The 25,014-nt window shown below is 42.4% G+C and overlaps 1 protein-coding gene across 2 annotated transcripts; it reads left to right on the top strand.

Annotated features, from left to right (window-relative positions):
* The first annotated feature begins 30 nt into the window (after positions 1-30).
* On the top strand, positions 31-16,519 carry LOC143114205 (transcription initiation factor TFIID subunit 4-like). Of its 2 annotated transcripts, XM_076275704.1 has the most exons (16): positions 31-262; positions 415-1,350; positions 3,109-3,257; positions 4,042-4,161; positions 4,350-4,466; positions 4,986-5,108; positions 5,284-5,373; positions 6,047-6,346; positions 6,642-6,768; positions 8,504-8,624; positions 10,006-10,175; positions 11,957-12,087; positions 12,324-12,449; positions 13,035-13,091; positions 13,840-13,959; positions 14,150-16,519. In XM_076275704.1, exons 1-16 carry the CDS (start codon positions 31-33, stop codon positions 14,315-14,317), a joined length of 3,087 nt encoding a protein of 1,028 aa, XP_076131819.1. In that variant the 3' UTR covers positions 14,318-16,519. The 2 variants fall into 2 exon arrangements, with proteins under 2 accessions (XP_076131819.1, XP_076131820.1); XM_076275705.1 differs by lacking the exons at positions 13,035-13,091; positions 13,840-13,959; positions 14,150-16,519 and adding an exon at positions 11,362-11,396 and having other exon boundaries at positions 12,324-12,433.
* The last annotated feature ends 8,495 nt before the right edge of the window (positions 16,520-25,014 follow it).

The raw sequence follows: 25,014 nt of genomic DNA, 5'->3' as shown, positions 1-25,014 counted from the left end.
CGTCTTACGAGCGAGCGTAGCTGAGTAAAGATGGCGGCGGGCTCCGATTTGCTGGATGATGTTTTCTTCAACACGGAGGTGGACGAGAAAGTAGTTAGCGATATAGTTGGATCTTTAGAGTCTGAGCTTACTGGATCAGGTCACGGAAACTCAGCGGTCAGGGTTCAAGGTGTTGGAAACCACATCAATAACTCGTCTGGGAGTGCTAATTCCAGTGTCCAGGACAACAAAATGGGACTTGCACAAGAGCTTGTAAAAGCAGGTAAGGTACAGTAGCTGGATAGCTAATTTTGGTCACGTTGTTTTGCTGTTTTCGTTTCTCAGTAACAGACGTGAAAAACTAAAGCTTATGATGTAATCCATTACTTTCAGCTTTGATGTGTTCACATATAATGTTTATTTTTGCTTTTAAAGGCGCCGGAGTGCCAGGGGGTGTCATTAATAATACGAGGTCCCAGGGTTCAACTATGGATGCAGCAGTGGGGACCACATCAGCGGCTGGGTCGGGTACGCAAGTGGAGATTAACCAAGGCAAAGCAGGGGCTGGCAACGCTGTTCTTACGGCCATTCCTAACCATGGAGCTGGCTGTGGACAAAAAGGGACGTCTGGCATGCCAACTTTGAATGGAAGTAACGTGGTGATAAACTCTCACAGTTCAGGAAGTGTTCCCGCTACCCCAGGGACAACAGCGAGCTCAATCAACAGTGTCAGCAGCACCGTCCCTGCTGTCACAGTTGTCAACAACGGACCTGGCTCCGTGGTGAAAGGGCAAACAATAGTTTTACCTACTTCTTCTAGCACTGTAATTCAGACATCTTTAATGAACACACAGAATGCGGTCACTTCGACTGTGATTTCTTCTCAAACTTCATGTTTAACCACCGGACCCACCGTCACACTAGTGAGGCCGCCTATGCAATCGCCCGGACCGGTTACCACGCAAAATGGGAGTAATAACTCAGTTTTGACTGCAAACGTCAATGTTGCGCACTTGGCACTCTCGAATACTTCAACACCTGTTAGTTCTGTCCCTCAGATCAACAAGTCGGAGTCACCGAAAACTATTATTCAAACGACGACTCAGACCGGGTCTCCCACTGTTGTTGCGAGTCCAGGAAACCTGACTCTAGGACAGACGATGCAAAGCACACTGCAGCCCGGTACAACTGGAACTGTTTCTGGAGTTGGAAAAAGCCCAATTTTGCAAAATGTGACGAGAACTTCTGTTCCGACCACTATCACTGCCAGTCCAGGTGGTATACGTGCGATTGCCCCTCAAGTGCTGGCTCCTAGGTTACCAAATACTCAGCAGAGTCAGCCAAACATCCAGAATATCCAGCTTCCTCCAGGTAATCACTCACAAATCACATTAACATTGATTTACTTATAATTATTAAGTTATAAGAATCTAAACTCTGACCATCAACACTTGTTTTAACGGTGACATTTTATGTAACACGGTTGCAGTAGCGCTCTTACTTTATGCTGCATGCATGCCCGCCCGCAGTTAGACATAACCTTAAACAACCTCCGAAAGTAGTTAAAGTAGATGTAAGTTTTTCGTGACAACATTGCCAAAGCAAGGGCATTGCTTTGGCCATAGCAATTTGCATCAGAAACGTTTTACACCTTGTTCCCGCTAAATCTGACAGGTCACTGTAGAAGCAAACATGAACGGGAATCTTCCCCCTTCACTGTTATGTAATTCATGTATGTGCATGGTTAGTAGAGTTGGAGAGCATTGATTACAGGTTAACAGTATTTTTTTAAATAAGTTGTTAATCGATGGCCCTGGTTCGGAGGTAACACAATTTCTAAGCAACATTCTGTTAACACCATGGGCTCATGCCACATGCACTTACCTGGGTCCAACTTAATACTGTGTAATGAGAAACGTGGAAGCTGCTTGTCATGTCTATTTGTGAGATGGTGCCAGAGCATTGACATTCTTAGATGCTATGTATTCCAAGTTTGTAAGTTAGAATGCTGCCTGACCAGTAAAGTTGTCACTTACACATCTAAACTGAATGCTTTGTCTTAAAACCAGATGTATCAGGTGACCAGTCTAATGTGCTAATTGTCTTTGTACATTTGCTGTTTATGTGTCCTTGAAGTGATTAGACCCAATCACTTTGTTTTTGGCTTGGTCTGTTTCACTCATCTGAAGGGTTGCTTTGAATATGAGCTGTTATTTTAAAAACATTCTCGAGCACGCAAGCACTCATTGGTTTCTTCATAATGTCTAAGTGTGCTTGGCCTGTGGACCTTAGTGACATTGTCCTCTGTGATATGGCTTTACTTTATCTGCCTTTCCCCACAGTGCTCTGAGAGGCCCCCTGTCTTCAGTAGTGACAGGGATGGATTACTGCACGGGCCTACCGGGCCCAGGCCCAGGGGCCCATGGGGTCAGGGGGCCCTGAAGCCCAAGGTTTTGCATGGAATCATTGCCTCAATCAACAAATCAGGATGTAGGCTATAAATCTGATTAAATTTAGTATTGGCCATCCCCAAAATGCACCAGAATACAGGAAATCACATCAAACAAATAAAAAAAATTCTGCGGGAGGACCCCCAAACCCCCCCTCCCACATATGCGACAATTAGTGGGGGGCCCTTAATACATCTGGGCCCAGGGGCCCGAAAGTTCATAATCCGCCCATGAGTAGTGGCTGTGATTACAGCCACACTGATTGTCTTAGTCAGTCAGTGCTTTAGTGCAGTGATGAGTCAGTTGTGTGCTTTGGAGTCTAGGGCCCCTGCTGTGGAATACAAATGGAATAATTATCTCACTGACCAGGTTAGCAGGGCGACTTCAAGCCTACAGGGAGGGACCAGATTAAGGGGGATTACTTTGATCATATCCACATAGTCTACCAAAAAAAGTAATAAATAACTTGGTTAGTTAATTTGTAAAGAAAAATAACAGACCTTTTTTAAATTAATCTTAATGTTTGAGGTAAATGATGAGTAATGTATGAGGTACTTCCTGGGGCTTTTAATCTGATTTGTATGGGAAGAGTAATCTTTACAACCCCTCACCTTGTTTGACGTGTGTCTGTGTGCGTGTGTACGTGCGCGTGGGTGTGTGCATGTCTGTGGACATGCAGGTATGGTTCTGGTGCGCAGTGAGAGTGGACAGTTACTGATGATCCATCAGCACACGTTGGCACAGATGCAGGCTCAGTCCCAGGGTGCCATGGCAACACGACCTGCCACTCCCACGAGCTCTCCACCTGTTCAGATCACCTCTGTGCAGGTAAGATGAGGATTGCCAAGACCACACACCTACCCTCGTTTTTGTTTCTTACTGTCCAATTCTACTGGAAAATCGCTCAACAACAACAGCGACTTTTATATAGCGCTTTATCAAGGCACCCGAAGCACTTTATAGTGAAGGGGGAACCTCACACTAACCACAAACGATGTGTAACACCAGCCTGGGTGATGCACGGCAACCATAATGCTCCAGAACACTCACCACACACCAGCTTGAGGTGGAGAATGAGGGAATGAATGAATGAGCAGGTTACACGGGGATGATTAGGGGGCCTGATTGAATGAACCCGGTTGGGAATTTAGACCAGGACCCCGGGGAACCCCCTACTGTTTGCAATAAGTGCCATGGGATCTTTAATAACGGCAGTGAGTCAGGATCTCGGTTTATTGTCTCATCCTTTGGATAAATACCCATCATTGCCATTAATCAATTTGTCTTTGTAAGTGCATATAGTCTCCATTTTGCTCTGATGATGGCCAAGATGTTGGCATGTTTGTTATTGACTTGGCCAAAGATAAACATGTGAAATGGAGATGAGTCCAGGTTTATTGATGTTGTGTGTGCAAACTCATTACCTTTGTGTATTTTAGGTTTAGCACCACACACAAAGACTGGGAAGGTGCATGCTCTCAAACAAATAGCTTCTCTATTAGGGTTTCTGTGTCTTCCTGTTAGAGTAAGCCAAAAACACTACCATGTTTCCTTCATACAGTCACCCATGTTCACTCTCTTATGTTTGCCTCTCTCCCTCTGTCCCTCCCAGGCCCCCGGCACTCCCATCATCGCTCGCCCAGTGACCCCCACGACCATCATCAAACAAGGCTCCCCAGCTCAGACCACTGTGCAGGCCACCACCGCACTCCAGAGACCTCCAGTCCTGCAGGTAAGTCCCACACGGCTGTGTGCTTGTTGGGCTGGACACTTCAACAGCCGAGATAGCACACAGTGTTTAGTCCATTACCAGTGCTCAGAGTGGCTGGACACGTGCTGACGTTAACAAAACAAAACAAACAAAAAAAACATGCAATATATGACAGCTAACTTGCGGCATAACCAACCTTAATCCTTCAGAACATCATGTTGGGTACGGGCACTGCCCCCACTGTCGGAACGCCACCCCCAGTGCAGCCTGGGAAGGCGGCGGCTCAGAAGGTAGTGGCGCCCAGAGTCCTCGCTGCTACGACTACGGTGAGAGAGAGGGCGATGAGATGCGCTGTCTGTGCCCAAACTGTTGTTTTTGGTGTAAGGGTTCTAATCTTGGGCATAAGCAACCGGGTGTACTAGCCTTGATCGTTTACTGGTTAAAATACGTCCCATCGTGTTTCGATGCCTGTGTTGGTGACTGAGTGGGAGGAGCGGTTTAAGTCAGAGTTTTCTCTCGGCTGGCTTCTCTGCCTTCTTTCCCATCAGTGGCTCCACAAGGTTTTCAGAATGGTGTTGGACTGATGTCTGTAAAGACTGTCCACTTTGCTTGTTGATAACTGTGTTTACCGATGCAGATGCATGGCACGGGCTCTGTTATGGTTCTTGTGTTGCTCTCTTGTATTGAAATGCGTGCCCTAACCAAGCTTACTGTCACATTGAACATCACCACCTGTTAACTCTTAGAATGCTTTCATTGAGCAGCAGTTGACCTGGCTTGATGTCCCGTGTCTCTGTGTTTCTGTCCGCGCCTTCCTCTTTCTTCCCCTTTTTTCTGCTTCTCAGGAAACCCTGGAGAATGTGAAGAAGTGTAAGAACTTCCTGTCCACACTCATCAAGCTGGCGTCAAGCGGGAAGCAGTCTTCAGAGACGGCTGCCAACGTGAAGGAGCTGGTCAAGAGCCTCCTGGTACGTCTGCCCCCCCCCCCCGCCGGGTCTCTCCATTCTCCTGCTGGCTCTGCTGCTCGTGCAGATGGTAGCCGCGGGAACAAGCCAAACAGCACCACATGATGTGAACCTCCAGCACCAGGATCTAACTGAGGGTACTGATTGGCTGCCTTGCTGTGTCTTGTGTCCCCCACAGGAGGGGAAGATCGAAGCGGAGGACTTCACCAGTCGACTGTACCGGGAGCTGAACTCCTCCCCTCAGCCCTACCTCGTGCCTTTCCTCAAGGTAAGCTGGAGTGGACAGCACCCTTTGCATTGCCCAATTTTGCAGTGTCCTCTGTCCTTTTCCATTTTCTGAACACTGCTGACCTCTGTTTTATTACTCCAGCTGTAATCTAGCATACAAATGTTTTAGAAGCGTTGCGTGTGTGCCTGCGTATGTGTATGTGCGTGTGTGTGTGTATGTATGTGTGTGGAGCCAGAATCTTTATTGCTCTGCTAAATGTGTGTGCACACACACAATTTGAATTTGGTTCTGGCCAATGTTGTCATTCCAGTGATCTAGAGGCTATGTAAAGACAAACAAATGTGAATAAAGTGCCATGTTGCCATTTGATATTTGTTATGTGAATGTATAAGAATTGGAATGTGATGTCTGAGGATCTATGCATTACAGTATTTGTCTGTCATGTCATTTGTTCTTGTTTGGATATTGAAAGAACTTCAAGGACAATAGCTGTTAGGAGGCTTTCCCAAGTAAATCAATAATCTCAAATGAACTGTCTGTTTTAGTGGAGGGGGGAGTGTGATGTGGTCGCAGATTCAGCACAAAAGCCTCTAATGGAGTGTTTAGTCAACTGTCCTAACTGCACTTCCAACCCCCTCTACCACCATACACACAGACGTTTAAGCTGTCTCCCTACTCCACCCCACCTCTCTCTGTCCTCCCTCTTCTGCAGAGGAGTCTCCCAGCCTTGCGTCAGATGACCCCGGACTCGGCCGCCTTCATCCAGCAGAGCCAACTTCAGCAGCAGCAGCCGCAACCGCAGTCGCAAGGCCAGCCGGCCGCCCAGCCCACCTCCACTGCCCTCACCGCCGTGGTGCTGGGTGGCTCGGCCGCCACCCAGCGTGCCGCCATCCAGCCCGCCCCGGCTGCCCACATAAAGACCGCCGCTGGCACCGTTGCCATCACCACCACCCCGTCGCCGCATCATCCGGTCATCAGCTTGGCTCAGACGGGCCAGAACAAGACCAACCTGGTAAGAACACACATACACACACATGCATGATTATGAAGGAGCTGAAAGGGGAAACCATCCCCTAGCCTGCGGTATCAAGCGTATGGAGTATTAAAAAGTTTTAGCATCAATTTTATACTTTTTTTGTGTTCGGTTGTCATACAAGAGAATCAGCTATTTTTTTGTCTAATTAACTGTTCAGGTTAATCCAACTACAGAAAGCAGAAAGGAATTCAATGTGTGTGTGTGTGTGTTTTTGTGTGTGTGTGTGTGTTTTTGTGTGTGTGTGTGTGTGTGTGTGTGTGTAATCCTACAGCAACCCCAACAGCAGGGTGCCCTGCGGCCCCAGGTGACCATCGCTCAGACCTCCATGGTGACCCTCAGGGGCCAGCCGCACAACCGCATGTTCACTCCCCAGACGGTCGTCAAACAGCTCTCTGCAGGTAATAGTACAACTCTCAGCCTCAGGCAAAGTGTGTGTGTGTGTGTGTGTGTCTCATGTTTGTCTCTGTTGTATGTATCCAATTCTTTGTGGTTATTTCCTGTGCTAGAGATGCACCAATATGGAATTTTAGGGCCGATAACCGATATTTTTCAGTTTGTTGTGGCCGATACTGATACGATAACCGATAATATTACTCTTGAAATAAAATTGTGAAGAAAAAAACATTGGGGACAGTATTTAAGAAGCATTGTTTAATTGCAGTAATTTGACCTACCACCATAACTCATAATAGACCTCAATGGTACAGCAGTCAACAAAATAGCAGTAGCCTAGACCTATGTGTGGTTCCTGTCCTTTAATTAAACGGGACGTCAGTGAATTGCGAGTGAGTGGCCAGCGACAGTGTGAATCGTTTTCATATCTATGGAGTAAACGCTCAACGCAGATAAACGGCTAGAAGCTGGGGAAAAGCTAGCGACCAAATCAGAGTTTGTGAGGGAAACTTATGTGTAGTTTCAACGGCGGGTAATTGTATAAATCTGCAACTCATCGGGTTGTAGCCTGTCTGTAGGCCTACTCTTTTGTGCACAACCTGCTGCAGCAGAAGTGAAAGGGGTTAGCCCCGAAGGTCAATAACGACCAGTCTGGAACTGTAGCAGGAATGGTTAACATATTTCTCGGTATTATTACAAAACCCAAGCTAACAAAATGCAAATATAATACTAAAATACAACTTAGAACTACTTATTTACTGAATCGTCCCACCAAGAGTTTGTTTATTTGTTATCCCAATTAGCGCGGTAAAGTGCAGAAACAACAGCACAAGAAGAAAATTCTCTCTGGGTAGGCTGAGCTCCGCCCGGGCTGCATAGATTCAACGCAGATAGTGTACAATACATCCACACAGCTGACATTATTTTGAAGAAGAAGTAGCTAACCAGACGGGCCTTACGTAGTTGGGAAATTAGGGCTTTAAAAGATATCGGCCGAAATTCTGTTATCAGAACAATAATGTGAGCACATCTGAAGACATCTTTGTCTAAAGGCATTTCAGAATTCTGCCGCACTTTTCAATGTCATCGTTTTCTCAGAGCTGTTTGATGCTAAGACAACTTTTTAATTGCTCTCTGTTTTGTAGTCATGTGACTATTTCATTTACTGTGAGGCCTCTGAGATGGATGCAGAAAATGTCCTTTGACTCGGTGTCTCCTCACAACAATAGCATGTCCACAGCTCCAACCAGCATACATACAATACATCACCCTGAATGGCTGTGTTTCATTGTGAGCACTGACTGTATCTTGCAACATAGTATTTTCTTTGTCTGCTGTTCTCACCTATTAGAACAAGGAGACAGTAGTAATTGGATCAGCGTTGCCTCCAATCTGTCACTGGTTCAAGGGCTCATGAAACAATGTTGCAATGTTGCACTGGGGAAACGCTGCCCTCTGTTGGTCAGTGCTGGGTAGTGGTGGTGATGGGATAATCATGCTCTCTGGCAATGAGTAATACTTAAATCATGTTTGCTCACACTTTCCAGCTTTGTTTCCTCTGTGGTTGTTTCATACGGCATTACATTTCTTTATCTCTCTCTCTCTCTCTCTCTCTCTTTTTCTCTCTCTCTCTCTCTCTCTCTCTCTCTCTCTCTCTCTCTCTCTCTCTCTCTCTCTCTCTCTCTCTCTCTCTCTCTCTCTCTCTCTCTCTCTCTCTCTCTCTCTCTCTCTCTCTCTCAGGCTCTTTGATTAGGCCTGGTCTTGCCCCTGGAGCTAAAGTGGTGTCCATATCGGGCCAACACACTCTGGCCTCAGCTGCCCAGAAAAACAAACTGAAGGAGGCAGGTGGAGGTTCCTTCAGGTCAGTGAAGCACAGACACAATCATAACCCTCTGGGCTCCCTCGTTTGGTGGTGACGTTTTAAAATGCTTTTTTTCGCATGTGCTCACCTTCAGTCCCATCAAATATATGTTTAAAATATTAACATGATATTCATTTTAAGTAGATGAGTTGATGCACCTGTTGCTAGCCGCTAATGTGTATACCAATGACTGTATATTCAATCATTGGTTGATACATTGATTAAACAGGTGAGGTCTGACTGAAATACCACACAAGACACTGGTCACTGTTGTTGTTTCATCACTGAGTGAGCGTTAAGAGTCAAAAAACAGTTGAAGTTTAGAGTCACTTTGTAGTTTGCAAGTTTGGTTTGTTTTTTTAAGTGTGTTTTTCAACTATTATGTGCTGATACCCCTGATACTGTGTCAGCACATTACATCTGGACATGTGTCATGAGTGCTTCCATATCTTCTTCATTGTTGCCTCCTCTTTTTGGAATACAACATGTGGTAATCTGCCTCGCATAGTCAGATGGCATGTTACTTCTGTAGACAATTTTAGTGAAATGTGGATTAATCTAGCCTGGGAATACCCATACGAATTTTTGGCAAATTTGGGATTTGCTCTGCAGGTCCATCTGGCCAAGAGGCCATTGAAGCCCATTTCCAATGACCCTAAAACACGGGCACACAAATACAATCAATAATCCGTCGTGGACATTTCTTTGAGTAAGTGGTTTTAGAAGAGATCCCGCACACTGTCCATTCCGCATGCAAATATTTATTAGAATAAAACACAAAGTTTCGGTCACAGACCTTCATCAGGAATTTACCTGATGAAGGTCTGTGACCGAAACGTGTTATATTCGTTTACAAGATTGCTACACTTCTGAAACGATTTGGTAAGAGTTTAATGCGCCAATTTAAGTTTAGTTTCACTGCTAGTTCATAAGTCAATGAACCTTTTCCAGACCCACTCAATTGAGAAGGGTCTGGTGTTAACAGGGCTAGGATTAATCAGGAATCAATGGGAAATGTCAACAGTAAGATTGGGATGTTTGTAGTCTACAGTTGCCTCCAAAGAGTGTGTGTGAACGAGGGCCTTTACAATATGTGGCGTGTTTGCGACTGACACAAGCCAATTTGCACTTTGTCACTGAATCCTGCATCATGCTGTATAATGTGAAATAGGCTTCAATGTTGATCGGCTACTGTGGTAAATTTCTTACCTATGAAAAAACAAAAAGATACCCGCACACTGTTCTTTAAGCTCCCAGAGAGGTTTAATAAGCTACAACGTTTCGACCAGAGGTCTTTGTCAGGTTTTCTTACTATAGCACAAGGACTTAAACACCTTCTCTGTGTATGTCTGAAATTTAACCATGCTTGTCCTCCCTGCAGAGATGATGACGACATTAACGATGTGGCCTCCATGGCCGGGGTGAATCTGTCGGAAGAGAGCGCCCGCATCCTGGCCACCAACTCTGAGCTTGTGGGGGCAGTGACCCGCTCCTGTAAGGACGAGGCCTTTCTCTTCACGGAGTCGCTCCGACGGAAGATGCTGGAAATCGGTGAGGCTCGGTCATAATGCAACTCTGAGGGGTTGCACTGTTGCACTTCTAGGAGTTGTTTCTGTGAAGAGGGTCCTGCAGTAATGTTTAGATAAACTAGATTGGCAAAAGTATTGGGGCACCTACTAATCATCAAATTCATGTTTAGCATTCAGACCCACTGTCACAGATGTATAAAATCAAGCACCTAGTCATGTAGTCTGCATTCACAAACATTTGTGAAAGAATGTTCTGAAGACCTCAATGAGTTCATACATGGCATTGTCATAAGGTAGTCTGGAGGACCAGACCCAATCTGAAAGATTAAGGGTCTGGCCACGAATAACGTAATGGCTCAACTCGAGGGGCGGCACCAAGCACGCATTTGAAAATCTCACTGCACGCAATTGGATAACACTATACGAACAATGTTAACTGACTGATTCCGGACTTCGACGCAATTGGATAACACTACGTTTGTCATCTGTTTAGCTCGCTTCTCATCAGATACACAGATATGATTGGTTCCCCGTGATGCAAGGGGCAAAAGTTACGTGCATCATTACTCGTTGCCAGAGTTTCTCGCTGAGCAAATGCTTCTGCGAGAACTCTGGATTCCCAGGGTAGTCATAAGGTGCACAAACCAAGGTTCACGAAGACATGGATTAGTGAGTTTGGTGTGGAGCAACTTGACTTGCCCGGTCAGAGCCCTGACCTCAACCCCACTGAACACCTTTGGGATGAACGGAAATTACAAGCCAGCCAGGCCTTCTCGTCTTGCATAAGTGTCTGATCTCACAAATGCTCTTATGGATGAATGGGCAAAAAATCCCACAGACACACTTCAGAAATCTAGTGGAAATCCTTCCCCTAAAGAGTGGAAGCTGTTGTAGCTATCCTATAGATTTCTAGATTTATTTCTATTCATGGGTTTCATCAGGTCCCTTTCACAGGTGTATAAAATCAAGCACCTAGATTATGAATGCAGAATGCATGGTGCTTGATTAATACACCTGTGTAAAGAGACCTGATGAAATCCATGAATATATTTAGGATGGGATGCCCTCAAACTTCTTGTAGTCTAATGGCAAGGTGTCCCAATGCTTTGTCCATATAATGTGTAGTATGCCATTTCTGATAGACTGTGATTAAAACATGTTCTTCTCCTGTAAGACTGCCTCTCTTCTGGGTTCTTTTGTTCTCATAGAACATGACATGCAGTCAGTAGATGGGCAGTACCAGGTATAGGCCTGTCATAATAATGGCATTATTAACTTATAAACTTATCATGTGATATTCAGACATGAACTTGATCTTACCTTGATGTTATCCATTGTGTTTAGATCTATCAGGGTATCTGCGGGGCCTTAAAAAGTCTTAAATACATTAACATATCACACACTAGATCTAAATACAGGTAGATCTTAATTATGCTTAATTATGTTGTTTCTCTCTATAGTTCAGATACAGTATAGCACAAAGTAATAACATTATATTGGAAGTGATACAAACTGTAGCTTGTCTAGAAGTCCAGAGAACAAATTTATTTACTTTGCTAATAATTCTGGGCATGATATCAGTCATAATTGTTGTAAAATGGTCCTAAAAAGTCTTAAATTTAACTTGTTGAAACCTGCAGCAACCCTGATGTATGCTTGTTATCATAAGAATGAATATTGCAAGCTTTGTTGTCTCTCTGTTTGTCCTCTTGTAACATCCATTTGTGCCAATTTGTATTTGAACACAAGTGTCTTTTCTGTTACGGCACACCCTATGCATGTCTGTCTCTGGGCTCTATGCAGGGCGGAAGTATGGCATCTCAGAGCTGGGCCCGGATGTCATCAACTTTGTCTCTCACGCCACCCAGCAGCGGCTGCAGAACCTTCTAGAGAAAGTGTCAGAGGTTGCCCAGCAGAAAAATATCTCTTATAAGGTGAGCCACAGGTACACTTAATGCTGTTGCTAAAATGTGAAGAGAATCCTTAGAGAGTAACCTAAGGGTTATTCAATTTCTCTCACACACTCACTCTTACACACACACACACTTACCCTCGCTAACTTCTCTCCACCCACCTCTCCCTTTCTTTCTTTCTTTCTTTCTCTCTCTCATTCATTCATTCACTCCCTCACTAATCCTTTCTCATTTCCCCTTTCTTTGTGTGGCCTTAGGAGGAGGAGCGGTATGACCAGGTCAGTGACGTCCGAACGCAGCTCAAGTTCTTTGAGCAGCTGGATCAGATGGAGAAACAGCGGAAGGAGGAGCAGGAGAGGGAGATCCTCATGAAGGCTGCCAAGGTAGAGGGCCTTCGCCATACGCTCAACTAGTTTCAACATGGCATTTAAATAAGTCAACAATTTTGACTCGACTCGACTCATGAAGGTTGCCAAGGTAAAGGGCCTTGGTCATACGCTCAACTAGTTTCAACATGGCATTCAAATAAGTCAACAACTCGAAGTCTACCATTCCCTAAAAAATAAATGGCTCATGAAGGCTGCCAAGGTGAAAGGCCTCACTTCCCCCTCTTTCACTCTGTGTTAATTATTCTATGTTGTGTCTTTTTTAAGTCTTTTTTTAATCATCCTATTTTATGTACTTTACTTTTAACTTTTATTTATGCTTTTATTTACTATTATTCTTTGCTTTTGTTTATGTAAAGCACATTGAATTACCCATGTGTATTATATGCGCTATATAAATAAACTTGCATTGCCTTGGCTTTAGCCATACAATAAGTCAACACTTTTAAAAATCCCTATCTAGTATCCTAAAAATGGAAGTTTACCATTCCTTGGTCAAATAAATGCCACCTAGTGGTTGAAAAGAGAAATATTTTTTTTCAGATAAGTAAGAATGACTCTCTACTCTTCTCATTACTACAGTCGCGGTCACGTCAAGAGGACCCAGAACAGCTCCGGCTCAAACAGAAGGCCAAAGAGGTAGGAGGATGTCTGGGTCTTTTCCAGCTTCAGTCTGTCATCGCAGTTGATCATCATGGACAAGTCATGGACTAAGGAATGCTCTGGCTTCTTGCAGATGAATCTAATTCCAGTGCTATTTAGTGACACCGATGTGTCTACTTTTAGCCATTTTCCACCGACAGAGAACTGGCTCCGTTCCCGTTCGCGAACCAACATTTGAAACGTTCGGAGCATTTCGACCAAACAAAAGCCGGTTCAGAACGTGGCACCTTGGTTCGGAGCTTGAACCAGAAAATAGTTGTTTTTTCCTGCGAAGCGGAGTGGCCGTGTCATTGTGCCAATCAGAGGGGAGAAGGCTAAAAGCATGAGTTTTCCGTCCATATCAACTGTTGCCATGAGTAAACAAAACAAGTCAACTATCCATAGACTAAATGTTGACTAACATTTTAAACAGTTAAATTCTGTTGTTTTTACGGGACAACTGTTCATTCTCCCATTTATGCATCTCATTAAATTTGTTCTTTTGCATGCAACACTCATTGTTGATGACTCATCCTTGGCTCAGTTCAAAACTGGTGTAAATGTAGGTTGGTTCACTAGATAGCACCAAGGTTTACAGAATTCAGAACTGAACGGTTCAAGAACGGTTTCTCTGTCGGTCGAAATACGCCCCTTGCGAACTCTATGGTGTAGGAGTAACCTTGGGGGCCATGGCTTGGTTTTGATGTGTAGTGCTGAGTGTCTTCTCTGTTTTCTTGCGACTCAGATGCAGCAGCAGGAGTTGGCTCAGATGAGGCAGAGAGATGCGAACCTGACTGCCTTAGCCGCCATTGGGCCCCGGAAGAAACGGAAAGTAGAGTCCCCTGCCAGTGGAGCAGGAGCAGAGGTTTGTTTGATTCTCTCTGTCTGTCTGTCTGTCTGTCTGTCTTTAGCGCTTTCTTTCTGTCTCTCTCTTTGTTTGTCTGTCTGTCTCTCTATCTCTCTCTTTTTCTCTTTCTCTCTTCAAGCCTTAGCAGAGGTTTAGTGGTTTGTGTACTGTATGTCTTCTCACAGTGTCATTCCTCCATCGTCTGCAGGGTTCGGGTTCCGGCTCGGCGGTGTCGGCAACATCGGGGGCCAGTGGCTCGAGGCAGTTCACCCGCCAGCGGATCATCCGGGTCAACCTCAGGGACCTGCTGTTCTGTCTGGAGAACGAGCGCGAGACCAGCCACTCACATCTCCTCTATAAGGCCTTTCTCAAATAGCACCATCTGTTTTCCCCCACGGACCCCAGTCACCACCACCACCACCACCATCACCACAGCCCCAGCCTCGGTTTTTACTCACCTACATCAGGTCCCAGGCCCACCCACCCTCATCTCTGTCGTGCCCCATTCAGGAATCTAAAAGGGGACCTGGGTCTCCCCTCACTGAAAAACAGAATGAGAGAGAGGGGGGTAGAAAACCCAGAAACTCATACCTCACCCCCCCCCCCCCCCTACTCCTCAAGGCAAAAAAGAGAGCTCACTTAAAAAAGGTTAAGCAGTTGGGTCCTCACCTTTAAGTGCAGTTGACATCACCTCTGTTCCCTACACCCCTCTTCCTACAATATTTTTTTTGTTTAAGCTCACATTGTTGGGTTTTTAATTTGAGTTTTATTTGTATTTAATTTAATTTAATTTAATTTTATTTGAAGTAGAGTGCTTCCTGAGAAGTCTCCATCTGATGTACAGCCTGGCGTAGCTCCCTGTATGTCTGCTTCGATGAGGGTCTCCTGACAGGACACCCAGAGGGGCACTGCGCTCTCTCTTTCTCTCTCGCTCTACAACCTGCTTCCTCACTCAACAGCCCAGCCTTGAGCAGACTGAGGGTTACAAAACCTCCAGCAAACAGGCAAGCCTGGCACGGGGAATCTGCAGGATGTCCTACTGCTTCTTAACTTCTGATGGATTAACACCTTTTTTTAAAAAAAAAGAAAACAAAAGTAGAAAAAGAGAAACAAATGGATAAACAAAAAAGGACGTAGATTTTTTTTTTTTTTAAGTCGTTGACATGAGTCTATTCACAAAGAGTAAGCGCCTTTTGTTGGACAGGCTAGTACATGAAAATTAAAGAGACTTCACTCATCATGTCAAACTCACTCGTTTTATAATCATACTAATCTTGTTCAGAGCCACGGTGAGGCAAGCTCTAAGGGACAGTTTTTATATTCAGCCCTTTTTCTACGACATTTCAGAGCCGACAGATTCTTTTAACTGGAAATGTTTTGTCTTTTTTTAAACTAAGTTGCCTTCTTGCCAAAATAAGCCATATAATTATTATTCTGTATCTTTTCTCTGAAGGCTGAGCAATTAAGCAATTTTCTTTCTTTCTTTCTCCTCCCTGTCTTTCTCTTTTCTCATTTCTCATTTCCATCTGATGTAGCATCAGTCTGATTACTCATCCACAACACAATTTTCCAGTTTGTTCTCACATTTTGCGTTGGTCTCTGATTTGGCAAGTTTATTTAATCGTCTGTTTTGTGTGATGTTTAACCTTTTTGTTGCTAATTCAGCTGTAATGATTATTTATATGTTGGTGCATTTTTGGTTTTGTTTGGAGATTATATATAAATATATATTCACATACACATGCGAAAGTATACCTAATGTATATATGTAATCACCACAACTCCTCAAGTTCCCATTGCATGGGGCAGGATGGCTCTAGTCCACTGTGTGAACGTTTAAAAAAAAAAAATAAGCAGAAGATGAATGAAATGTGGGAGACAAACCCTAAGATTATTTTAATACACAATAAGAAATGTTGTTAAATCATGAACTTTTCTGACTGCACTGTCCCTGGATGGAGATTGACTGCCTCTTTCGGTCAGGCTGTGTCTTTTCAAAACTTTGGCAACAGAAGAGAAGGAAACACCCCCACCGCACATACACCCCACCCCACATCCATGATCATGGACTGCATCCTCTGATGGATCAGATTTTGCAAATCGGACTATTTAATTGCCAGAGGGGGGAGGGGGGTGGGGCTGTTTGTACCTATTTTTTTAGCGCACATACTAACTGGTTCCTTATATATTTTCACAGGTTATATTGTATGAAACGTTGTCTATGGATAAAGCTTTTATGATTTGTACATACTTCAGTTAGTTTTTCATACTGTCCGTGATGAGGTGATTCTTCATGAACAGAACTGATTCTTGCTCACTGTCAGACTCCTGTCAATTAGTCAGTATTGTCTTATTTTTCGAGATGATCACCTTGGTAACTGTTACGATGCACCCCCCCCCCCCAGCCTCCCTTTCAGAAAGAAGACAAACAGTGAGATGATGGCCTAAAGTATGTGTATTGATATCTTGTAAATTTTGCACAGCCACTTGTTAATATGTAAATATTTTACTTAAAAAAGGTTTTTAATTGCTATTATTTTATAGAGGATTGAAAGAGAATGGTCTCCTTCATTAAAACAAAAAAAAATGTCTGCATGAGTGTGATTGTCAACTTCAATTTAAAAGAACTTACTGAATATCTACTTTCTCAGCCAGACTGAGATTGATTTATCTGAATCAAACGATAGTTAACAACAAATTAACTTTTTCTAAAACGTCTTTCTAGTATGATTAGATGCCTCACAGATGCTGTGCAATGCATGGTAATACTTGAAATGATATGGTCTATTTTCAATTTTTTGTGAGGAAACAAAACCACATACCTGAACTTTTATTCTATTTTTGTATGTGCCATTACAATTCTACAAATGTTTTCTTTGGCAGCAGTTCATATTCCAAAACTGAATTTGATTGCCCAAAACTCATAGATTTTGAGGGATGCCTGATTCTAAAGCCCTAATGTATAAGAATTTCACCAAAAAATGCCATAACATGCTTCCTGTTAGGGCTGTCAAAATTAATGCTTTAATTGCAGCGATTAATTTTGAAATGCATAACTACAAAATATAACGCAATTAACCCAATGTGTTTACCTATTTCCTTTGTGGTGGGCTGATGCCATATGTATGTGAGGAGCTTGTAGGTGAAAAGTTTCATTTTATCAGTGATCAGTGCTGCCGCTACCACCACAGCATTACGCATTACCAACACTTAGCCAATAAATAGTAGCTTTACTGCAAACTGCTTTTCACTCTTGTTAGAGAACGTTTACAATGTCAAAATGCAAAAACAGCATGTTACATAAAGATAATACTTTTCGGGTCCTCTCCATTAAGATCCAACTTGAACATATGCTACATTTAATTGAGAACACGTCTGAGCGTGCTCACGAGAGGGAGAGAAAACGAGTGGCAGGTTCCAGTTGGCTTGTCATTGATGATAATTGATATCTCCTTTTTAATATCAGAAACTTATAAAAGGAAATCCTGAATGCAACAAAGACTAGGTTAGAGGAGATTGCGGATTTAGGCTATCCGGTTCCCACTACTGACCAGTTAAACTGAGAGCCAAGGCACTTTGACATAGGCTGCACTCACTCACTGTGATTTGGAAAATGGACAAGAACATGAAGAATTATCTTTGCCTTTGTGTAATGGAACTGGTGAGTCTTTTTTCAATTTGTTTGCCGATTAACGCATTCCACTCAGCTAGCTAGGCAAACAGAACATGTCTAGCTTCATGTCATTACATGTTTCTATTTTCAAAGGAATGAAAGCTGTTTATACCAACTATCATGCTTATCATGGTTAATATTGTGCTATAGGCTACATGTGGCACAAACAGGCTAGCCTATTTGCTCGAGCTGATGGACAGAATGGGTTTGAAGTGACAGTGCACCATTTACAAATTAGTTAAACAGCATCAAATAAGTAGTATTTCTTAAGAAATGAAGAGCTTCAATTAACACCTAGATCTCCTTACATGATTAAAGATGGCAGCTTTGGTTTCTTTTTTAGGTGAACTTCAGAGTGTTTTACTTTTACCTTTGTGGTTACTCATTCTTTTTGTGATTTATGTTGTGTTTAACATAAGCTTTAGTCTTTAGGGAAAAATATCATGATTAATCTAGATTAATCCATTTCAAAATATGATAATGAGTTATTTTTTTAATCGTTTGACAGTCCTACTTCCTGTATATTCTTGTAGGCCTATTTGTCAAATTAGAAAGACCATGTTTAAACACCTACCTGATGTACTAACAATGACCACGAGGGTGCAGTGTTGTACCTTGGAAAGTGCTACTCATAAGTGTATCAAAGTGCGGTGCATGTTAATGCCCACAGTATGCCCTAGGTCTGATTTGTGTCCCTCTTTGGCATCCTGTAAAGATATTAACTTGCTTTCTAACAGTTGTGTGATTGAAATGGTTTGTCACCTCTATTGTCACTTATTGTTTGTTATTTCCCCATAGACTTAACATTGGGCTGATGACATCACAATCGGGCCGGTAAGCAATTAGAATCCTAGGCCAGGTGGCCAGGCCACCTGCACCAACTGTCAGCTTCTCAGGCTTTAAGCCTACAAACTCATTGTTCCACTGCTTCCTCTGTCCACAACTGTTTCAAAATAAGTCCTCAGCACAATAATTCACTGTTAAACAATTTAACCATTTAAACTATCCACCTATTTAACTGTTCAGCCATTCCAACTATATTAAACCACCACCTAGCAACCAGCATAGCAACCAACTCAAATACCCTAGCAACAGCCTAGTAACCACCATAACTACCCTAGCAACAGCCTAGCAACCACCTCTATTATCCTAGCAACAGCCAAGCAACCATGTCAAATACCCTAGCAACAGCCTAGCAACCACTTCCACAGTTACAACCTAGCAACCAATATAGCAACCAATGAGTTTAACCCAGCAACCAGCATAGCAACCACCACAACTAACCTAGCAACAGCCTAGCAACCACCTCAAGTACCCTAGCAACAGTATAGTAACCACCACAACTAACCTAGCAACAGCCTAGCAACCACCTCAAGTACCCTAGCAACAGGATAGCAACCATGACAAATACCCTAGCAACAGCCTAGCAACCACTTTTATGATGACAACCTAGCAACCAACATGATTACCTTAGCAACCAGCATAGCAACCACCATAACTACCCTAGCAACACCCTAGCAACCATAGTTTACCCTAGCAACAACCTAGCAACCACCACAATGTCAACCTAGCAACTACCATAGCAACACACAGGATTACCCTAGCAACCAGCATAGAAACCACTTAATTTGGCATAACAACCATCATATGTACCCTAGACACACTATTGTAATTATATCTGAATTATTTGTTTTTACTCCGTATGATATTTACATCATATTTTTTGCATTTTCATGCACTGGTAATTCCTTGGGAATTGCATTTCTAGTTTATCTTGCTCTTTCAGATTACATTTGAATGCTTTTAGCGCCATTCTTTAATCTGATAACTGTCATTTTAGTAGCACAAGGCTACAGGCTTAATAGGGAAGGTGAATGAAGATGCTACAAAGATAATGACGATACTACTACTAAAATGGTTTGTTGAATAAAGAGAGTTTGGTGCATGGCTATAAAGCTACTGTGATATATAGACCTCTGAAGTTCGCCTACAAAAAAGCTACAATCTTTCCCCATATAAGGAGATCTGGTATCTTGAGATTTTTTTCTCTGGAAAAATAACATGGGGATTTTGAATTATTGCACCTGTTAAACTCTCGCGGAGATGAAGAAATCAGAAATGCAGACTTTTTGCTCTACACACTTTTGTCCTCTGCCTTCTAGTGGACGGCAAACTTTGTTTTTTGCGACCCCAGAGCTAATGTGCAATGCAACTTGCCAGCTTCTATTAACACTTCTTATATGATCAAAGATGGTAGCTTTGGTTCTTTTTGTCGGTGACAAACCTTTTGGCAAAACCTTAAACAGTTTTTACATATAAAACACAATTTGCAGATCTTATAGACTCTTCTTCCAAAGATGTTTTGCACATTCTCATGCAATAAGACACATTTTGCATTGTGACACAAATGCAGGTTGTAGCTGCAATGTACTTCTCATTTACAGTACTGAAATGCCTGTATTTTCCAGCATACAGTTTTTCACAATTGCTAAAACAATTTTTGAAACCTCAGTTTTCTCGAAACACAGTAAACACAAAACACCGGTTCTCAATACTTTTAATTTATGTTTACTGGATTTACAGAAAATTAGTTATGAAATCTATTTGCTTTGTTTTGTTTTGTAGATGCAAAATGCATTTAATGTATTGTAAACAATGACAATTTATCATGGAGCTATATGAGCTGCCCTGAATACTGCTTTCCATTTTTTGATGTAGTGTCCAATGACTGCCTAGAAGTGTTTTCATTTTGACTGCTTTGTGAGATGAACTGAAGACAGTGTTTGGTTTTGAGCACTGTTTTGAGGCGATTGTTTAGTTTTGCAGAGGTTGGCAAAGGTTTTGGGTATGTAGTTTACAATTTGGGATTTTTGTTTATAGTTTTGAGAAAAAGGTGGCAGGTTTCAAAAAAATGTGTTTTGTTAAAAACTGTAATAGGGTGGAAATGGGATTGTAAAATAGCACCTGAGCCAGTTTTTTGACAGAAAGTTGCACACATTCTATAGTATGTAAACATCAGGAAACAAGGTCAAATACTTTGTTCATCCATTCTATGTCATCTTTAAGAGCGGTATCATATTTCTGTGTGCTGTGTGTGTTGTTGGCTTAGATGTTCCCTTTGACATCATGAAAAGAACAAGGAATCACATCATTGAATATGACTGTTGCAATGGATTAACAATCACAGCATAAGGTCAGTAACATTTCATTTGTTTTTTTTTATCATTGATTTTATTTTTTAAACTGATGGATGGAAGTTCTAATTGGAAGTGCTGATTCCAGCAGGTCAACATGTGATCAGTGCCCCTACTGCCCCCCTTTCACTTCACACTGATTCCCTGAGAACCCTGAAGGGAAAATGGATCACAAAAGGCCTTAATACATATCCCCCCACACAATACCAAAGCATTTCAAAGGAGCTTGCACCTGGGCAACACGCTTAACAGTTCTCCAATGAATTGACTGCTGAGATCCAGTAAATCAGATACATGTAAGTCTCTTTTTTTAGACCCACATAATAGGAAAACAATGAGGGTAACCTACAGATCAGTGTTTTCAATTTTGTGAGTGTGAGATTAGTTTTGATTACAAACTAAACAATTCAAGCCCGGCCATTAAAACATTCACAGGATTGGCCTGGAAACAAAGTATTGCATAGCATTCCAGAAGTTATATCTAGATAGGCATGCAAAAGAAACATTTTAAACACGGCGCATATTATTCTGTAGTATTTATAAAATATAGATACAAATAACAAAGACTGACTACAATATGTAACGTTGACTTACGTTGAAAGCGAAAGTTTTATCCAAAATGGCACAGATTTGCAACGGCGGGTTGAGTAACCCAGGCCAACCAATTAGATGGTGATGTTACTGCTGATCGATCACACATGCTTATACAAACGTATACAACATATACAAACCTGGATGACAGATACATTTGTATCCTCCAATCTGGTCAAGACATGTTGCGCCGTTTTGGCAGGGATTGGATGCACACTCGTTAATTTCTAACTCACATCGTGAGCCTGCGTAACCAACTGGGCACCGACAGGAGAAGGACCCAACAGTGTTGATGCAGCGCCCTCCATGCTCACATGGGTTTTGGCCTGGAAGTTCAAATAAATACAAATTAAAGAACATACTTACATGTTCAAACACATAATCAGTGTCACTTACCTAATGAGCACTCATCAATGTCTACACTGCAGTCACGACCCACATATCCTGTAGGACAGGTGCAGATGAATTTCCCATTTATTGGGTTTGTGTCGCAATTGCTACCTTGTGGACATGGATTGGTTATGCAGGCATCGTCTAAATGACACAACAGACCTATAAAGACAGAATACATATCCGTAAATCACTCAACGTTTAACAATGCTGTAAAATGATAATTTATCAAACAAGTATCGATAATTATCAAACAATACAATTATTTCACGACCAGGATGTAACATCATGTTTAGTGAACATTTCAAAGCAGCTGGACTTTTTGCATCAGATTAAACTCTTTTAAGACGGATAGAATCAGGGGAATCTGTGAATCAAGCAAGTTCATGCTGCTGCTATCAACAATTGTCTTGGCTCCAGTGGCAATGTCCACACACATACTGTACACACAAAAGTTCTCACCAGTGCGCCCTAGTGGACATTCACAGAAGAATGAATTAACTCTGTCCCTGCAAGTTGCTCCCTGTGAACAAGCTGCATTTAGGCAATCATCAATGTTCTCGCTGCAGTCCTCTCCAGTCCAGCCACTCGCACATTTGCAGAAATTGACTGGGAACAAAGTATAATAGTTTCCATTAGCTGCACATAAAATGGCTTTTCCACAGATTGTTCTTTCAGTCGAAGGGTACCTATGTCGAATTCAAACCCAGTGTGTGTGTTACCTGATCCGTCCTCCCGTAATTTTAGACATGTTCCCCCATTGTGACATATGTGCTGACCACAAACAACATCCTCACACTGCGGACCAACAAAGCCTTAGAGAGAGAGAGAGACAGAGATAGCTTCCATTCACTGAAAACATCACAGAGCTGTAATTAACAGGTTACAGCTTTATATAAATAGGCATGCAGAATCTAGGAAGAAACATTTTAAACATGGCACATGTTATTCTGTAGCATTTAAAGAATATCCAATATAGGGCTTGAGTCATCAAACTACACACCAACTTTCTTCTACATACCAACAATCTACATTTCACTACTTTGCAGCCATGCAATAATGTTTGACAGAACTACATGGCTTTTTACTCTTAGTTTCCTCTTCGACATGTCTAAATATGGGAGAAAGACCAAATGACTAAAGTTGACTAAAGTGAAAGTGAAAGTTTTATCCAAAATGACACAGATTCACAATGGTGGGTTGAGTAACTCTGGCCAACCAACTGTCAGATGGTGACGTTATGGCTGCTCCACCTAGGGTGACCATTTCCATAACACCAAAAAGCAGGACATTATGTGGCATATCAATAAATTACTATGGTGTACATAGGACTCTGGTATACTCTCATTTACAATACAATTTTGTGTGGTTTAACTATTTCGGACAGGTCGAAATCGCACTGTTCTTATACTCTAGAAGCTACTGTTCTCACCCAATTTGGCCCACCATCAAATGCTTGACCGCTTTGGAGAGCTGAGACACAGTAGTTTCAGTAGAGACCATCAGAATAACTGTGATGTACTGACACAGGGCTGCAGAGGCTAGAATAGTTTTTTCTTCCTGCCAGATTGCAAGCATCTCTGAACTGACCACAATTCAGCCCTCTAGGTCACTTGAATGGACTTAGAAACACAACTGAGCCCTAGCACCAGGTCTTGTGAAGCTTTGTGCAAAAGTAAATCAAAATAGAACGAAAAATGAGTACTTTAGACCAGTGTTTCTCAAACTTTTTCAGACCAATGACCACTTAACCAATTCAACAAAAACTCACGGACCACTTAGTTAAAAAAAAAAGAGTAGACCTGTACACAATAGGCCTACTAAACCACCTGCTTTTTGCCTTTTTACGCTTTGCTTATTGTGTAAGAGGATTCATATGAACTGACATAGCTTACTATAACTATTTGGATTAATAGGATTTAATTTGGATTTGGTTCAACATTGCAAACAACTCATCTATATGATATTTTACCACGTCTGTTCGCGGACCACTTGGGATAGCTTGCGGACCACCAGTGGTCCCCGGACCACACTTTGAGAAACACTGCTTTAGACCATTATTTACCAAAGTATGCTCATGCGTTTTGTAAAATGCCCTATGGAAACTCCCCATAGGACTTTTGGTTACCCAAAATGCATACTGACAATAAAAGCCTTACTGTGTAGGAACCTCTCTAGAAGCATGATCTTGGTCTCAAATGAAAGGTAACACTCTGAGGTTTCTTGTAGACTATTTTGATTGTATGTCAGGTGTTCTGATATAGAATGACTACACAAAATATGGAATAATTACACAAAAGTATCTATTTTTGCATTTACTTTGTTGGTTCAATGGTTGTGTATAAGATACACTATACATCTGCACAACTAATATTGGATAAAACATCATGAAGATTCAATTTCTAAGGATTCTTGTGAATATTTCGGTACAAAATATGTTGCATCTACTTACTGTGTTGCAGCTACACTGCAGCCAGAGGTCAGGGTAGCACCAAAAGCGGAGGAGGGGGAGGAGGGCAGCAGGGATTAAATTTGACATAATTATGATCAATCTGACAATGTAAAGCACTATACAGACTGTACATAAAAAATGGTAATTTTTTGATTCCCAAAAGTCCAAGATTTCACATGGTGTATAATATTGCTATGCTAGCTACATAGCAATATGGTGCATACAATTGATTTTGAATGTTGAGGGGAGGTGGGGATGAAGAGGGGGGGGGGGGTGTCCGTTACAGTTTAAAGATGATGTTTGTGTTGCTGAATAGGAAAAAATATTAATGAAATGTCAAAAAGTGTTTGTTCACAGTATTTGTATTTATTCAATACCTTGAAGTGTGTGTGTGTATAACATGTACTCTTTTGATCCCATGAGGGAAATTCAGTCTCTGCATTTATCCCAATCTGTGAATTAGTGAAACACACTTAGCACACAGTGAACACACAGAGAGGTGAAGCACACAGTAATCCCGACGCAGTGAGCTGCCTGCTACAGCGGCGCTCAGGGAACAGTGAGGGGCTAGGTGCCTTGCTCAAGGGCACTTCAGCCGTTCCTACTGGTCGGGTTCGAACCGGCAACTCTCCGGTTACAATCCGAAGCGCTAACCAGTAGGCTAACTTTCTGTCATTGAAGCCGGAATTAGGGCTGTTACGGTATGGATGTTTTCTTACCGTGGTCGGTAAGCAAAAAATTACCGCGGTTTTGCGGTATACCCCCCCCCCCCA

Source organism: Alosa pseudoharengus, unplaced genomic scaffold (assembly GCF_046254945.1).
Source record: "Alosa pseudoharengus isolate Yale_2024_CS ecotype anadromous, Long Island Sound unplaced genomic scaffold, YU_APseudo_1.1 YU_APseudo_1.1_scf_9, whole genome shotgun sequence".
NCBI lineage: Eukaryota > Metazoa > Chordata > Actinopteri > Clupeiformes > Clupeidae > Alosa > Alosa pseudoharengus.
The sequence above is the reverse complement of the archived record's forward strand: the minus strand, read 5'-3'. Positions and strand labels throughout refer to the sequence as shown.

Bases quoted from the DNA above. Each gene is read 5' to 3' on its own strand.
- LOC143114205 (XM_076275704.1), top strand. From the start codon at position 31: ATGGCGGCGGGCTCCGATTTGCTGGATGATGTTTTCTTCAACACGGAG. The intron at 1,351-3,108 runs GTAATCACTCAC...GTGGACATGCAG, and splicing joins GAATATCCAGCTTCCTCCAG to GTATGGTTCTGGTGCGCAGT. The intron at 13,960-14,149 runs GTTTGTTTGATT...CATCGTCTGCAG, and splicing joins CCAGTGGAGCAGGAGCAGAG to GGTTCGGGTTCCGGCTCGGC.